At 47.1% G+C, this 16,901-nt stretch overlaps 1 protein-coding gene across 1 annotated transcript in view; it reads left to right on the top strand.

The window, feature by feature from the left end:
* Positions 1-16,901, top strand: part of CORO1C (coronin, actin binding protein, 1C) — a 48,643-nt gene that overhangs the window by 10,022 nt on the left and 21,720 nt on the right. The window contains exon 2 of the mRNA XM_009996817.1: positions 14,572-14,771. Within this exon, the coding sequence (XP_009995119.1) occupies positions 14,572-14,771 (200 nt within the window). The remainder of the gene's footprint in view (positions 1-14,571; positions 14,772-16,901) is intronic.

Raw genomic sequence — 16,901 nt, 5'->3', positions numbered from 1 at the left:
CCCCCACCTAGTATTTTTGGTCTGCTTATATTCTGGTTGTTAGCTCTGAAATTTGTCTGATTAGAAACTGCTTACAGCTTCAGTTTACAGTCATCCTGGTTATGTAGCCACACGTTCAAGACTCGAATTGTTGGTGGCTTTGGGTTGACAGGATGTGAACTGGTGGGTTTTTTTGTCACCACATGCACCAATGCAGGTGGTGGTGGGGTTGCTGGGGTGAACACCATGCCAAAACTAGGGCAAAAAGGTTCAGTTGAGCCAAAGTGACTCGTGAAAGCTGATTATTCTGAATGTGTTGAATGTACCAGTATAGTTGGCAATTGGCTGCTGGGCCCTTTCTTTGCTCAAACATTGCTTTGTTCTGTTTTTCCTCCTCTGGGTAATGATACTAAAAATGGATTATTTGTTTCACTTTGAGGGTATAATCTTTCAGTACATGACTTTATGTCATGTTTTTATGGTTTTAGGTAGGTGTTCGACATGTAAAATACCAGATGTGACACTAGAATTTCTCCTCAGCAGAGCAGTGACACGCTCCAGAGGTCCCACCAGCAGGTCTGGCTGGAGGACTTGCTGCTGGTGAGGCTGCTGCTGGTCCTCAGAGGAGCAAACTGTCTGGAAAGGCTCCTCCTGGGATACACCAGCCATTAGTTGCATTACCAGCCATTAGTTGTGTGTGTGCCTCTATGGGTTTGCCTCTGATCAGCATTAATGGCTGGCTGGGAATGGAGGTAAAGATGTAGCAGAAAGTAGAAGGTTTGGGCCCTGTTCTGGGTAATTTTACTCTACACCTCTGCCATGCAGTTCTTCATGCCAGTAAGTAGATGTAATCTCTTTAAAGCAGGCCATCTTCATAACAAGTCACAAAGTCCTCCTGAAATGGAAGAGGCTTTTGTAATGGAATAGCATAAAAGCTTTAAAATCCTGCTCTGTGAGTCAGGAACTTGACAGAGAAATAATGAAAATGGTGTCTGCTGCTTACTTCCTCCTGAGGGGAAGGAAACCCAGTTGTTCTTTCAAAGGCTGCCAGCCTGCTGATGTTCTCGTGCTGCTCATTCATAGAAGAGGTCTCCTTGGTTTAGAGATGGCAGAGACAGACATGGGCTCTTTGGCCATTTTTCCTTTTTCCTTTTCTGCTTTGTTAACAAAGGAGGTAGATGTGAAGGTAGAATCACTTGCACTGGAGAAAGGACAATCACATTTCTTTAACATTATTACTTCACTTCTGCTACGTTATTTGCTTTGTCTTATCTCAATTTAATTGATTATAACAATAAATGAAATATGCTTTTTGCTATGAGTGTGTAATGTCTTCTGAGGTCTGGCTTTCCCTGGGAGAAGCTGCATGTGGCTGGATCAGTTAGACTCTCTGACATTGAGCTGGGCCTCTTAATCCATCATAATTAGTTTTCTCCTGTTTTCCCTTTTAATAATTTAATTTGAAAAAAAAAAGCAATGGAAATAAAATTAAAACAGTGGTGGGATTTGACATAAAGTGATTAAGGTCCAGCCTGGTGGGTTGGGTGTGCAGAGAGGAGCTCACAGCTTTCATCTGGGGCACTGCTGAGCTGCCCCTGAGGCCAAGGGTTCCTTTTTAGGAGGGATCATGGTTGCCCTCTGGCTCTCCAGATCTTTGCTGGCCATGGCATCTTTGTCTGTAACCTGTGAATGCACAAGCACCCATCTGTAATGATCTACAATTCTTTGCCGCGTATGAAGGCAACCATTTCTGCAGTCATATCAAGTGCACCTGAGCAGGATCTCATAACACTGAGCAGGGATGGTGTGCCTAAAACTGCACCTTGTTTGCCTCCAAGTGTGAACCTGGGCAGTACATTTCACCTGCAGCTCCTGATGTAAGCAGTCCCAGGAAAAAGGAGTGCAAATCACTCTGGTCACAGTATTTAAAAATGTGGGAACTTCCCCTCCATCCCCCTGGTTCTGCATATAGTTGCCATAGAGACTGTGCTCTGGAGTCCTTGAAAATCCATTGTTTATCTCTCATAAATGTATAAACCTGCTGTACTGGAACACCCCATCTTGAAGCGTCCTTTTCCCCTGCAAATCTGATAGGGACTTGACATCCTGCGGTGCTGCAGCTTTGGATATTGGACATGGTCAGGCACAGTCAGACAAACTGATAATGGGTATAATTAGCACCACCAGGGATTAGCAGGCAGTAACAAATTCAAACCATAGGAAGCACTGGGTCCCTCAGGAACTGGGCAGACTGGCAGCACTGGGCAGATAATCACTTGATATGGGAGATAGTCATCAGCAAAGGCTCCATGCTGAGTGCCTCAGCTCAGCACTTGAAATTGCTGCTTTTCCTGGTTTTTTTTCTCCTTTACACACACAGAAACCTCACGGTTTGTTACTTCATGCTGGAATCTTGAACACTCAACTGACTGGGGGTACCTGCTTGGCATTTACTTGGCACTTTTCCTCATGGGCTGGGCAATCAGCCTTACACTTGTTTCTCGCAGTTGCTCAGGTGAAACAGATTGATACCCTTGTTTCCAAATTGGAAATGTGAGGTTAAGTGGTTTTGCTCAGGGTCTTGGAGGTGCTTGGCTGCTTCTAGCATGTGATACTGAGTGTACATGTTGTTTTGTACATGTGGTTCATCTACCTGCACCAGCATGTGTGGCACAATGTGTGTGTGTGTGAATAAATGGCTGTTCCTGCACTCAGCTTTTCAGCTGCTAATTTCTTACTGCAGTACTTACATTAATTATACTGTATCTTGGAGCCTGGAGTAAACAGGCACAAAGCTGTCTTGTTCAGACCAGGAGGTGGATTACATTTTTTTAATTTATTTTGAGTTTTCAGGGGTTTGGGTGTTATTTTTTTTTAAGGTTTATCTTCATTTTTGGATCTGCTGAGATCAGTTTGCAGCACAGGAAAAAATCCTGAGCCAGCTTAGCTAACAGGAGTTGCCAGACACACTTCAGCAATATAGACTTCTGCTTTAGCACAGCATGAAGTGTGGGCACCAAACACTTGTAGCTGAGTGTCCTTGTGCCTTCCAGCATCTCCTTCCTGCCACTGCTGCTTCCTGCAGCCATCTGGTCAAGTTCTGTGTGGTGTTTTAAGGTGGGCTACCCTGGTTTGCCCTTCTATTTCTGAGGCACATGTGCTATCTCTGTACTCTTCACTTTGCTCCCTGATGTTTCTTCAGGGGGAAGGGTTTTTTGTTCTTCTCCTGTAGTGGTTGCCACTCTGATCTTCTGGTCTACTAGGTGAATTCTTAAGCACTATGAAAGATCCTATAGAAACAAGCTGGGGCTTATCTTGGCATAATACTGCCTGTTGTTTTGGCTGGACTCCTCCAGAACTGCTGCAAATTCCACGAGGGCTCTCAAAGGGCTGGAAGTGTGGGCTGCACGTGCAGTAACATGACTGTCAAGCCAACAGGTAAGTAAAGCTTAAAGGTCATCAGATGCAGGCTGGAATTCTTCATGTCTCTTACTGAAAACAAGTTTCCCAGTTGCAAGCAGCCAGCTGCAGGTCCCTGCCCCAAGTCAGTCTTGACCCAGACATGTCAGGGTGAGATTCTCCCTGTCAGGTGGGCAGAGAGTTGCCCTGGGAGTGCTGGGGACATCGGGACTGCAGGTACCTCTCTCACCCTCGCCAGGCAGCCTGATGGGGCAGGAAGGTGGTTTTCCTTCTTGCATCTGAAATAGTTCTTCACAGTGTAGCAGGAATGTTCACTGAAGCTGCTTACTAAACTAAATATGCTTTTCTTAAGTGTCAGGTTTTTTTCCTTGCCTGTCTAGGGAGGTGAGAAAGGTGCTCTGTGTGGCACCTGTGGTTTGACACCAGTTTGCCCAGGTTCCCTCACAGTCATGGTGTGCAGCAGCCTTGGCCTGAAACAGATCAGTGACGGAGAACATCTGTAGGACAGAGGAAATGTGTTTGAACTTGGAACCCTTTGCTAAAGCAGATGTTTGAGGGGCTGTAATTGGTACCACAAGACAGGGATTTAAAATCACGTTAGCAGATTGAACTATCTGGATTTGAGTTTCAGCCTCCTCTGGTCCCTTCCTCCCTCCCCCAGCCCTGATTTCAAATTGCATGTTACGGAAACGGGACAGAATGACAATGGTACTCTTTGAATTACAGGCTTCTTGGCCAGAAGAGCTGGCAGGACAGCAAATGGAAATCTGGAGAAATGAACGCCAGTTTCAACTGTGAGAATTGAGATGCATTTTGCAGCTTATTTGTACAGCATTAAAATCTGAAACGCGTTTGCATTGTCCAGCCTGAACCTCCTCTTCTGTGCTGAGGATATTGTCTTTGACAATTAACCATTTTTGGTTTTATTTGGAGAAAGTCAGAAGTCCCATGTGAGTGCTTCAGCTGTTGGATGGGTGTGAGTGGCTTGAGAAGTGAAGGTTGCTGCACTGGGCTCTGATGTAGCTAACATTGGATGGAGGTGTTTCTTGGGGTATGCTGCCTAAGTCCATTCATACTTTTTGGAGTAGTGTCTCCCTTCCATATTGCAGTGTGATGGACCACACAGATCTGTGCTGTAACTCCAATCTAACCATGACGTTTTCCAGCTCTCTGGCCCATCACATTTCCCATGACAGGGCTGGAAACAAACTTCAGACACCACCACAACAGTGTATGGCTGCACTGCTGGTCCCAGAGGCGCTGCCGTGACTCTTGGCCTTCCTGCTCCTCTTGGATTGCATCCCCCAGGGCAGCACTGTCCTCTTGGCAGGCTCCCGGCAGGTCTGGGTGTTGTGCTCCATCCCACAGACCAGCGGAGCCTTTGTGGTCAGGCAGGGCCATCTGGAGAACGTGGCATCCTCGTTGGTCAGTCTGACTCACACTTGGCTGGTCTGTCTGCGAGCCGGTTGCGCTGATCAGTTCTTTCTGCTTTCTTTCTAAGTTGGGAGGAATTTGTGTCCTGGCTAACTTGGTGTTTTTTGGCAGAGGGTTTTCTTTCTGCTGCTCTTGGTTTCCTGATGGTGGTTCTCAGGCTGTGCTGCTGCCATGCTCATGAAGAACTGGGACCTGTGACCTTTTATCTATGAGACCATTTATCCCCTTAAAACATCTGTAGCATTTGTAGGTGCTTCCTGTGGTTACCATGGCATGTTGTAATTGAGGAGGAATAGAAAAGAGTTTATCAAGTCCTTTGGAGATTTCTCTTTTTGATAAATCTTCTTGTCATTTTATTAAGGAATGGCCCAGTTAACTGTAAGCAAGAAGCAGTGTCATGTTTCCAATAATGTCTTAAAGCCACTGGAGTTTAACAAGAAATGTTTTTACCTTACAAAATGCTGCGTTAATCAAATTACCTTTGTATCTGCACCTCTTCTTGACTTCTGCAGGATGGGAGATCCTGCAAATGTTCTTTCTGTGCTTTAGGCTCCTGGCAGCTGGGCACTGCTGTCTGCTTGGCTTCTAGCTTATGTTCACCATTTAAGAGGACAGACTGTGTCCTGTATCAGGAGTTGAGTTTCATGTCTAGTGGCTCCTAGTGAGCTCCTATGTGCCTCAGGAATATGGTCTGGAAGAAACTTGCATGTAACCTTCAAGAGAGCAGAAGAATTCAACAAATTGGGGTAGCAGCTCTGAGCAGATTGATACTTCCTTGCTAGCTCTGTTGCACTGATAAGAGAAGTAGGTCAGTTCTGTGGAGAAAGCATTTTATCTGCATACTTCTCTTAACTGGAATCCTGGCACTCTGCTGCTGTAGCAGGCTTGCTGACTTGCAGCTCTCCACGGGGGGCTGTGCTCTCCAGCTCGTGTTTTCCTCAGGGTCAGAGTGTGGTCTGCAGCCCTGTTGCTTTCCTCTCCATGGCATGTGCTGCTTTTACTGTGGGGGTGATGCAGTCAGTCCCCAGGGGTGCAAGTAGCATCTTCCATCCTGCTGGTGTCATGTCTCTGGCCGAAGTTCACAGGGCTGTGTTCCTCTCTGGAAGCACATTGCTCTGTTTCTTGGCAGTGGGTGGGGATACAATGTGCAAAGAAGCATCTCTGGTGTTTGTTGCAGTGGAGAAGGCTCTTGGAGAGGAGCACGTGAAAGACTTTGGCCTTCTGTGGTGAGCTGCTGGAGCAGCAGGGTCTTAAGGTGGGAGTGTGTCTGCCTTAGCGTGAGGTTTCCCTTTCCTTGCCCAGTACAGCTTTTTTGGTGCCCACCAACTGTGTCAGTCTGTCTCCAGTGGCAGCAGAAGTGGAAGCTGAAACGTGGAGAAGCACTTGGGCATCTGGGATGTTTAATCACAGGTACCCCAGTCCTCTTTTCCCCATCAATTTACTTGCCTCTGTGAGGTTTTGTCCTGGGTTTCAATGCCTGTCTTCTGTTTTCAGTTTCATGGGCTTTTTTGCCCAGTGTGTGTGAAATTGCTGTCATCCAAGTGTCCACAAATACATCTCACATCACCGCCTGTGAGCGTGGCAGCTTTGGTGCCAGCTGACAGAAGTAAGCCCAAAAGAGGAGGTTAGTTTGGAGGTGTTGCTCTGGTACTCGTTCCTGCTCCTTGCTGAGATCTGGGGATGGGGTAACTGCTGCAGTGTTTCTGCTGGTGACCCATCCCACTATGGCCTCATGATACATTATTTTGGGCAATGATTTCTGCTGGCACGCATTGCTCCAGCTTTACAGGAGGTAACACAGATTAAATGAAGCCAGGCAATGCTCTCTGTTCGGGGTAATGACTTGCAACTGCAGTGGCCTTTTGTCACTGTAAATTATGGTAAATGATGGCATGTTAGACCCAGAAGACACAAGCTATGAAGTGGTTTGAGTAGTAAGATTCCCCAGGAGGATGAATTGCATACCTGGAAATCTTTAAAGGGAAAATATCCATTGCATTCTTGTGTGCGTGTGGAGGGGGAGAGTCAGCCCCAGCATGGCAGAGGTGCAGGTGAGACAAGCACACCCATGTGAACACTTGGGAAATCACACGTGCTCATGATGATGCCTGGAAGGGCCCAGCATTATAGGCACTTGTGAGGTGGAGTTCTTGATGTTGGAGCAGTCTTGGTACGGTTGTGTCAGGGTACAGCTCTGAAAAACAGAACCGTATCAGATATTTCACAAGTTAGAACCAACACCTTGCACTTGGTCGAGCATAGCAATTTCAGCCTATTTTCTGTTTGGGTTGTGTTACATTCTTGAATGTGCTGGGCTCCCCAGTTGAGATATAATCAAACTCTCTGGTAGTTTGTGGTTTGGGTTCCCATCCCAAAATAGAATCTTGCCAGTGGTGTTGCAGCTGGAAATTTCAGTATTAAGTTCATATTCCAGCTTTTTGTCTTTAAAATGAAGTGAAATCAGATGGCAGGGTCTTGCTCAACCTAGACTGAAGTAACCAAAGACTGAAAATAATCTGTGCACAAATATGATGTAGTTTGGAATTGTCACCATCTGTAGTAGTGTTCACCCTTGGTTTAAATAACTCTGAACATCTGAAAACAAAAATTCTGTCAGCAATGGACTTAATATGAATTGATTTGAAATGGCATAGCATAGAGGGAACAGCATTATGTTTAAAAGTAGAGGTCTGCACCAAGGTACTCATGGCTGTTCCTTTTTTCTGCCAGAGGTTTCCTGTGAAGTCGCAGGGTGAGCTGAAATTTTTGTGGTAACGTGATGTGTTTGTTGTTTTTTTTTCCCCACTTCCTCCCTTGTTCAAATATTGCAAGACTTACTGCCACGAGACTGACTTCACTGATTCCCTTGATACTTGGAGAGGGAGGTGAAGTCCTCCTTCAGCCTTGCTGGAGGGATGCTGGTTCACCATGTGCCTGGTGGCAATTTACTGTTCTTGTGGTCTAATGCCAGTTGTGACCCTGAGCTCACTGCAGGACACATGCTCTCCTTTGTTGCCCATGGGGGTCAGCTTGTTCCTTTGGGGCTTGTCAATCTGTGCTCATTTGGTTTCAAAGCTTGGATGGTCTTTACTGTCCCTGCTCCCTGCGTGGCTCAGCTGGTAGAGCTGGCAGCAAACTGGTTTGCCTCCTTCACGGATCTGTCTTGCTTTCCTTCCTCTGCCAAAGGTGTGCTGAAGAATGCTGTCCTTAAAACGATCCACCAGACTTTCCTTCTGGAGGAGGGAGTCTTCTGAGCTGTTTGCAAGACCCTGTCCTGTGCAGTATGTGTGTGTGCAACCAGGCTAGGCCCAAGGCAGCGTGTCCCACACACTGTGCACACGCATGGGTTACAAGCCGCAGAGGTTGCACAACCAAGCGCTCTGAAGTTAAGAAACACCAGAAGTGAATGATTAGGAAATAACCTGGGTAATATTTGTTCCCTTTTCCACGTGTGGGGGGGGTAAGGCTGTGAGCTCAGTGCCTGCTCCACTGGCCCCTTGCTCTGCTGGGCATGCAGCACTGGCTGCGCTGGTGGGACAGAGTTCTCCTCTATGGATGGCATGTTCTCTTTATGGCTTTAAAACCTGAATGCTTACACCTTCTATTTCACATGTGGCTCTGTACCTTATCTACCATATGATGTTCAAAGTGCTCTGGAGAGTGAGTTACTAGATTCCTTGTGGGCTTTTCTCTGGTGCTTATCTCGGTGATGGCCAACTGCTCTGCAGATGTGGCCCAGCCCTGCTGTGCCTCAGGTTGAAACATCCACGGCCTGATTATTGGCTTAGGATTGTAACATGCTTTCTATATATATATATTATTTTTTTAAAAATAGGTTTCAGCTCTGAGGGCTCATTGCTTTTGCAGATGAGGCCCAAGCATCTCAGCCCAGGTATGCAGAAAGACCTTGCGCTGCACAGTTGATGTGTTGCTCCTCTGGGCACTGGGGAATGCTGTTTCAGCAAAGGGAGTGTCCCCTCTCCCTGCTGGCCCCAGCACCCTGCCCAACCTGTAACATATGTGGCAGGTGCTTCTGGTATTAATCATTCATAATTGGTGCTGGTGGCATTGCCTGTAAGGTATCTTGATTTATTTCTTTGTCCTTATCTGCTGCTCATTTGTTAATAGTTATCTGAGGCTGTATGTTTATTCCAAAGCTGTCACTGAAGTGGATGCAGCCTCTTCAAGGAGGCTCCAATTCTGAGTGTGGGGGCTCACCATCTACAGCTGCAACTTATCTTGACACTTTCCACTTAAGGAAGAGCCTTTCCAGTCCCAAGTACCAACCATTTGATAAGTGCTGTTCTCCCTACCCAGTGTGCCTGTATCTCCTCTCCCCCCTTTCACAGTAGCCTCCGGCTGCCTGTGACTTCAACTGGCCTTTTATTTCAAATGTCTCCCGTTCCAGAAGGGATCACAATCACATGGGCTGAGCAGGATTTTGCCATTAGTGGGGGGTTTTCCTGTCAGTGTTCCCTAGCAGGATGCATTTCCTCTTGCATAAGCAGGCCGAAAACCCTCCGAAGCCACAGAAATACATCTGTTGGATTCTTGAGACAGATAAATCCTTTATAAACAGGAAAATGGGCAAACTCATGGTAACTCTTGTGACACATCATGATGGGAGATCAGAAAGAAGTGGAATGAAAAGTATCACTGTGCAAGCAGGGATGACAGCATCCCACATTTCTAAGGTCCTTTTAAATGCTGGCACAAAGGCCAGCGGCCAGGCGGGCACAGGCAGCAGGAGGCAAAGTTAAATGTTTGGTACAATACAGCTGGAAGTCACTTGGTGTTTGGGAGGAGGGGAAGAAGAGTTTTGAAGGCTCTTTCCTCTGTGCCCTCCCAGGCCATGTAAGGTGCTGTGTGTGGCCAGTGGGACACAGGAGCTCAGCACAGCCGCAGGTCTGTCAGCACTTCTATTGTCGTGGCCTTTGCAGGGTGTCTGACACTTCTGGCTTAATTTTGCTGAGGGCTGTAACTCTGGCAAAATTTGAACTCCTTTCAGCTCCTAGTCGGGAGGTTTTAAATCCTCCTAATTTGTTCTTTACAGAAAAAGATTAAGTATTTCCTGTCTAGCAAGCGTGTGGAGATCATTCCAGCTCTTTAGTGATTTTTAATAGTAGAGACAATGATCTAATTAACTTCCTTTTATAAAATTCTTGCTTCACGTCCACTTCCTAAGAGCAGATCCCTTGCACAGCCCTGTTGACCATGGATGTGTGTTCCTGCCCACTCGGGTATTTCCAAGGGTCCCAGGTGACACTTCAAATGGTGACAGAGGCTGAGTCAGCCTTTCCTTGAGGTGAATCATCTCAGATGTTGGTGTTTCACCTGGTATTCCTACAAGTGGGAGCTGGGAGCTCCTGCCTGCACTGATGGCCATGCTGAGAGAACCTGTGGCAACCAAATTCAGCAGTGGTTTTCTTGCAGATGGTGGAGGAGGGGATCCTTTGCACTGCAGTATTGACAAGCACATGAGGATACTAAATGCTCTCCACCGTTTAAGAGGCTGGGGTAGGGAGAAAATGACATTTTTTGGTGCTCAGGATCAAGCCAACCCTGTTTGTTTTTCACCTGCTCTGTTTCTGTGCTGTGCTGAAAGATCCATAGCCCCTGCTCTTTATAACCACAGCCTGCACATTTTCCTTCCCCCTCCTTCTCCTTGGAGAGCAGCCAGATCAAAATGGCTGTGATCCAACGCCAAGAATCACTCCCTTTGCTATGGAAATGAGGACTTGGAGGCTGCTCACCATGTGTTCATCAGAGAGTTCCTGCTAAGGATGATGAGCTGTAGGTGGGGAAGAGGGCAGCGAAGGTGTGCTTGAACAAATCCGCTTGGAACAAATAAGGATATTTTTGGACACATCTGACTCTTTGCATTTTTTAAAGTAATTTATAGAAAATTAAAAAAAAAAAAATTACCCTTTAAATCAAATGGTAGAAATGAAGGAAATAAGGTGGTAGAATTTCACTGCGGGTTTAAGAGTGTTTCTCTTCTGTTGGAGTGGACAGGGTGGCAGACCTCCCAGTACCTGATATTTGAGAGAAGCATTTTTTGGTGGTGTTTTGGTATTGACCAAGCGAAGGAAAGATAAACTTATCCAAGCTATACAAATTAATCCTTCTCCTTAGCTATCATATCCACATTCCCAGCATTAAAACAGACAAATTGCAAAAGCCCTGGGCATGGGATACACTGACACGGGGCCACTGGCTGCGCGTCAGCTCAGCAAGGCAGGTTTAAACCGTCTTCTAAACCATCAGATTTTAATCTCCATGCACAGTGGGATGGGAACATTGCCAGGGGGTGAGCAGTTATGAAAACTGACTGTGTGCAAAAAGCAGGGGACTCTTCTCTTCTCTTAGATGAGTTACACATCCTGGGCAGGTGGGTGAGGAGGGTTTTGCTGTGAGGTGTGTTTTTAAGAGGGAAGGGGCTGTGGCTGTTTGCAGGCTTCCTGCAGTGCTGCAGCACGTTGGGTTTTGCAAGAACATCTCTGCTTCTTCAGGGTGGCTTGGTGTCACCTTGGGTGCCAGCGAGGGATAGAGGTGGCTGGGATGGAGGGAGGAAGGGTGTGATGCTGCTCCTGCAGGACTTGGCAGCATGGAATGGATGCAAAGGTCTGGGCAGCACCCAACAGGGCACGGCTGGGAGGAGCCCTCTCAGGTTGAAAATGTCAGACAGGTCTCTGAGCCTACACAGTAAATTAGTAACTGGGTGTGGAACTGCATTTTTTAATGATGTATCTTAATTGGGCCTTGGGTAGGTTGATAGAGTTGAGTGTGCTTCTTGTCATTCGGGGATCTGTGAGTTGAAATTCACCTTTTCTTTGTGTGTGATTCAGTGGGGCTGGGGCTCATGCTCTGGATCCACCCAGGGAAGGAGGCTGGTGCTCCAGGATGGAGCCGTGTCCTGCCTCAGCCACCCATGCTGGGCACAGCCACAGCCACACCAACCCCCCCGGGAGGCCACCGAGCCACTGGTGCTGGCACCACTCCACCTGGAGCCACGACACACCATCTGCTCCAGCAGAGCTTCCTCCATCCATTTTGGATCACTTCCTCTGCCTGAAAACAAAGCAAAAACCCACCTCGCACCGTGAGTTCAGCAGTCGTATTTGCCCCCCTCACTCCCCCCAAAATGGGTGCACGTCCCTGCCAGGTGATTAATGATCTGTCCTGTGTGTGTATAATGGTTTGCTCTTAATATTTCATAGTCCTGTGGCATGAAAGGCACTGCCCTGTGGCTGCAGCTGAACGTGAACTGGGGTGTCCTGGTGCATTACGAGGGTGAAAAGAAAGGGGTGGGTGGTTGTTGCACCTTTTCCTGCTGGCTGGGGCTGGGGAGCAGCTCCTGGTTGGTGACTTCCCGTTGCACTTCTCCGTCACGGGGTGTGTCCAGCATGGAATAGGCCCTTTATTCCTGCCGGAAGTTGAAATAGTTGGCAGAAAACGTAGCGTGCAGTTCCATGAACTGATGTTAAGCAGGGAGGAAGCCTGAGTTCATCTGGAATATGATGGTAATCCTCAAGAATTTATAGATAGCTCTTTGCACAGGGACATCTTGCACACCCCAGTCATTCACAGAATTTTGCATTTAAAAATGATACCTGTTTTGTGTGTTTAGTTTGTGTTTGATTTTTTCTTAAACTGCGCAAGTTTGTAATAAAATGCCGATTGTGACACTTCTGTAGCTCTGAAATGACCAAGTTAACTGGGTAGATTTCACAGGCCACCAGCACAGAACTGGTGCCATGAGAAAGGCTGCAGGGAAAGCCCAGCTTCTCTCCATGGCTGGGAGTAAAAGCAGAGCCCCTCACACCCGTGTCACCAGGTCGGTGGTGGCCAAAAGCCATTACCAGCTGCATGGCCTGTGTGAAGGGGCTTGCTGGCCTTCACCTCACATCTGGGGACAGCTGTTTCCATCACAAACCCATCCTGTAATTGGTGCATTTATTAAGCTGTTTTTTCCCCCGGGGAGTGACTCGCTGTGACCCTTGGTCGGGCTTTGCCCTTTCCATGACACTGGTGACACTGATGGCACTTTAACCTTGACAGCAGGTCTGTGCTGGCAGCAGCTGCCCAGATGGGTGTGGAGATGGCCAGTGCCAATTCCCACAGGCTTCAAGCTGGAGGTGGTCAGGAGGAGCTGGTGGAAAACAAATCCTCTGATTATTTTTTCTTATCTATGTGGAAACCCGAGAAGTTCCCTCCACAGTTGTCTGATATGTTAATTGTAACATTTTTCTCTTCAGCCATACTACATGACTGCTTATTTCCCAGCTCTGATGAGTCTCTTCTCTAGTTATTCAGCTTGTTTGTAGCTGTTGATTTGTTTTTCTAAAAAAGCCTGGGAGACTACAGAACAGCTCTCCTTCTGAAGTCTGTTTTTTCCCCTACGCTTTCACACGAAGCTTTTCCAGTTTGAGACAAAATGTCCAACCCTTTATCATTTTTGCTGCAGACAAGTTGAGCTGGAGCCACATTCAGAGTCTCTCACTGAACAGCACTAGGCTGGTGGCTCTGGAACAAGAAGCTCTTGAAGCTTGAACAATTTTTCCCAGCCTCCATATGTGCTTGGGGACCTACTGGGAAGCAAGATAGGAGGTGGACTCTGCTTATTTTTAATTTTTTAGGAGTTTTTTTTTTTTTTTTTGCTTTCCCCAGAGGCTGGAGCAGAAATCTTTTTCTCATATGTAAAAGCAGGATGCTGTATGGAGGCTCCTTGTTCTCCCACAAGGAAAAATCCTGGTACAATGGGAAAAGCCCTTTGTGACTGTCCCACCCTCCACATATCCAACCTTATGGACCCCTCACATCTGCTCCGTAAGGCTGGATATGTGGAGGGCAGGACAGTCAGTTGCTTCCAGGGTTGGTGTTTGCATCCAGTTTCATGCCCATGTCTTCTTCCAGGCCTCAGATGCTGGAATTTTCCTCACCAGTCCCTTTCCCTCTAATCTAACTCAAGCCGTCCTGAAAATTCTTTCTCTGAAGCACTACAGACACACTAAGTTAATTTGAGTCATTAGCTTGTTTCCATTACTCCTGTCTGCCTAGGAGACTTAATTTTATTATTATTTTATTATTTTTTTTTCCCTTTAGTGAGATTTTGGAGTTAGAAGAAAGGAGTGGAAGCTAGGGAACATGTGGAACCACTTCACAGGAACACCGGATTTTGAGAGCTTGCATTTTTATTTACATCTTCGGGTCCCTGTCTGACTTGAAAGTAAACAAGTTCAATCTGAGACTGGATTTATCCCCGAAAATATGTGGAGACTTGTCTAAAAAACTGCTTTTAGGATTAGGAACTTCCTTTACTACAGTAAGAGCATGCATGTACAACAGGAAAACTGGTGCTCAACTGGCAAATTCTTTGTGTGAAGCACCCTTGGAAATGCAGTTCAGTTGTGTTTGGTAGAAAACAGCCTGAAACTTTTTTTCTTTTTAATTAAAAAAAGAAAAAGGGGAAATTAGATGATAACTTAGCAGGTCTCAGGCAAGGTGCAGGAATAGTGAGTGAAACTGTGTTTCTGCGTTGCTGGAAGTGGGGTTGGCTGCAGATGAGAGGGTCCTGTGGAGGTCCTTGGGCAGAACCAGGAGGCCCTTGGGCAGAACCAGGAGGCCCTTGGGCAGAACCAGGAGGCCCTTGGGCAGAACCAGGAGGTCCTTGGGCAAACCAGGAGGTCCCTGCGCCTGTAACTGATCTCCTTCTCTTGACGTTCCTCTTCCCTGCAGACACAATGAGGCGAGTGGTACGACAGAGCAAATTTCGGCACGTGTTTGGCCAAGCGGTGAAAAACGATCAGTGTTACGACGACATCCGCGTGTCCCGCGTTACTTGGGATAGCTCCTTTTGTGCTGTAAACCCCCGGTTTGTTGCAATAATTGTAGATGCTAGCGGTGGCGGAGCCTTCCTGGTGCTGCCTTTGCACAAGGTAAGTGCTTTCTGAAAGTTTCTCGCTCAGCTTTGTTGTCGTTTCGGCTCCTGTTTGTGAGTCACGTGAAGGCTGGGAAGTCTCTGCTGTGTTGTGACAAGGGTTGCTCAGTCGTGCCATGTGAGAACCCATTTTGTGTCCCTGTAATCAGTGTGATGCTTCCTGGACATTAAACACGGTAAATAAGTGGTTTGCTTGGTTAATCTGAGCCAGTTCTTTACAGCAGAAGTTTCTGTGTAAGAATCATACTCCTAATGAAGCCTCTTGATTAACGATTGCAGGGGTCAGGTTTTTTCCACTGTCAGGGTTCAGCCTTTTGAGCTCTGAGAGTACCACTTAATTCAGGAATGCACCTGAACCAAACTGCTCCTTGCAGCCCAAGTAAGACAAGAATGATCTGGGTAAGCAAACAGCCCCTCCAAGTACCATTGCAGCTGTCCTGGACCACAGGGCTGCTTTATGGTACTCCAGCCAGATGCTGTTATCCCCTGATACCTGACATCCCAAGGAGAGGGTGTCATCTCATCTCGGGCAGGGCATCACGCCCCCTAACATTCTCTACTGTGCAAAATGCTGCTAAGTCTACAATAAATAATCTTTCAGTGAGCCCAAATGCACACTCTGCTTTTTTCCCTTCTACTTTGAATTTATTTGTAGAGCCCCAGGGGTGTGCTTTGCAAAACACACAGAGAAGTTCGGTTCCTGTCCATCAGCCATGAGAATGGCTGGATCAAAGGTTTGGCAGGAGGCTGAAAACTTGGGTGCTGAAGCCTCCATGGCAGTTTCTTACCATGCTGTGCTACAAAGCACACAAATGAGCAGGAGCAGCAGTGTCTTGGACTGAAAGAAATTCCTGTTTTCTCAATACTGCATGGAAAAAAAAATCGCAGAGCATCTTTTTTTCCACCCTTGCTGGAGAGTGGTGCTCTCATCTTCCTTTCAGCAAACTCTCCTGATGAAAGCCTTCTTCTGCAGCATTTTCTTTGTGACCCTCAAGCTTCTCTTAACTATACACTTAAAATGTCCTCAGTCTGTCATCAGTCCTGTCCTTTTTTCCTAGCCCTGCCTGCAGATCTGCCCTGCTTATATATAGAAATAGTGACCAGGATTGAATATAGCTTCCCACACGGCGAGTGCATTACAGGAGAGTGTTCACTTGTGCCTCGGTTGCATGAAGCAAAGCCAAACCCAGGCCCTCCTGAAATAGCTCTCCCTTTTCCTCATCTTATTAAACAGCCCTTCTTTGCAAGAATTCTGCTCTCTGCTCATCCCGGGGCCGCGTGCCCTGCTGTTGCCCAAGCCATGCGGGGTGGCACTGATCTCCATCAGGAATCTCTTGCTCAACCCAGCCCCTGGTTGCATCACAGCACCCTCAGACAGGTTGCATGTGCACCCCTCTTGTTCTCTCACTTCCCAACGTTTCCTCAGTTCCCAGCAGAAATTCCTGCTAATTCTGAGTGATGGAGCCTTTTGCATTTTCAAGTGCCATCTTGTTTTGTTTTTTACATTCACTTGGCTGCTCTTCCTGCCTTCCTCTCTCATTGCCATCCACAGTGTTCCTGTCTTGTCTTATACTGCCTAATATTGTTGAAATTATACTTAATATTTGCATATGAGGTTTCATGCAGAGCTGGAGGAACTCTGTTCCTAAACCCCCAAGCCTGACACGTTCTTTTGCAATGCAACACGTTGCTGCTTTTACTCTGACCAGTTCCTGTGTTCCTTGTTTATTTTTGTAGCCTCAGCTGATGAAATTGTTCCTTCAGCACCCCAACATTTTGATTTGAGGGAAGCAGAGGTGTTCACTGCATTCCCACAGCCAGGGCCTTGCTGTTACATGCTGGGGGAGGAGGAAGGATCAATTTGAAACCGTATCATAAGTATTATTTTAAAACTGAGCTGCAGTAATGCAGTTGCATCAGAGCTTTCAGGGGGCTGCCAGAGTCTGCAGGGAAAATGGTCCTTCTGGAACTTCGTGGCATCATGTCCAGTCACCCCAGATTACTTCTGCAGCCCTGGGAGACAGGCTCTGGATTTCCTACACCCCATCCTGAGCAGCAGGGATATGGGTTCTCCATCCTGAGGAGCAGGGCTCTGGGGTTTCAGGGCTCTGGGGGTTCCCGGGACTCG

The sequence above is a fragment of the Chaetura pelagica genome, unplaced genomic scaffold (genome assembly GCF_000747805.2).
Source record: "Chaetura pelagica isolate M959 unplaced genomic scaffold, ChaPel_1.0 scaffold294, whole genome shotgun sequence".
NCBI lineage: Eukaryota > Metazoa > Chordata > Aves > Apodiformes > Apodidae > Chaetura > Chaetura pelagica.
The sequence above is the reverse complement of the archived record's forward strand: the minus strand, read 5'-3'. Positions and strand labels throughout refer to the sequence as shown.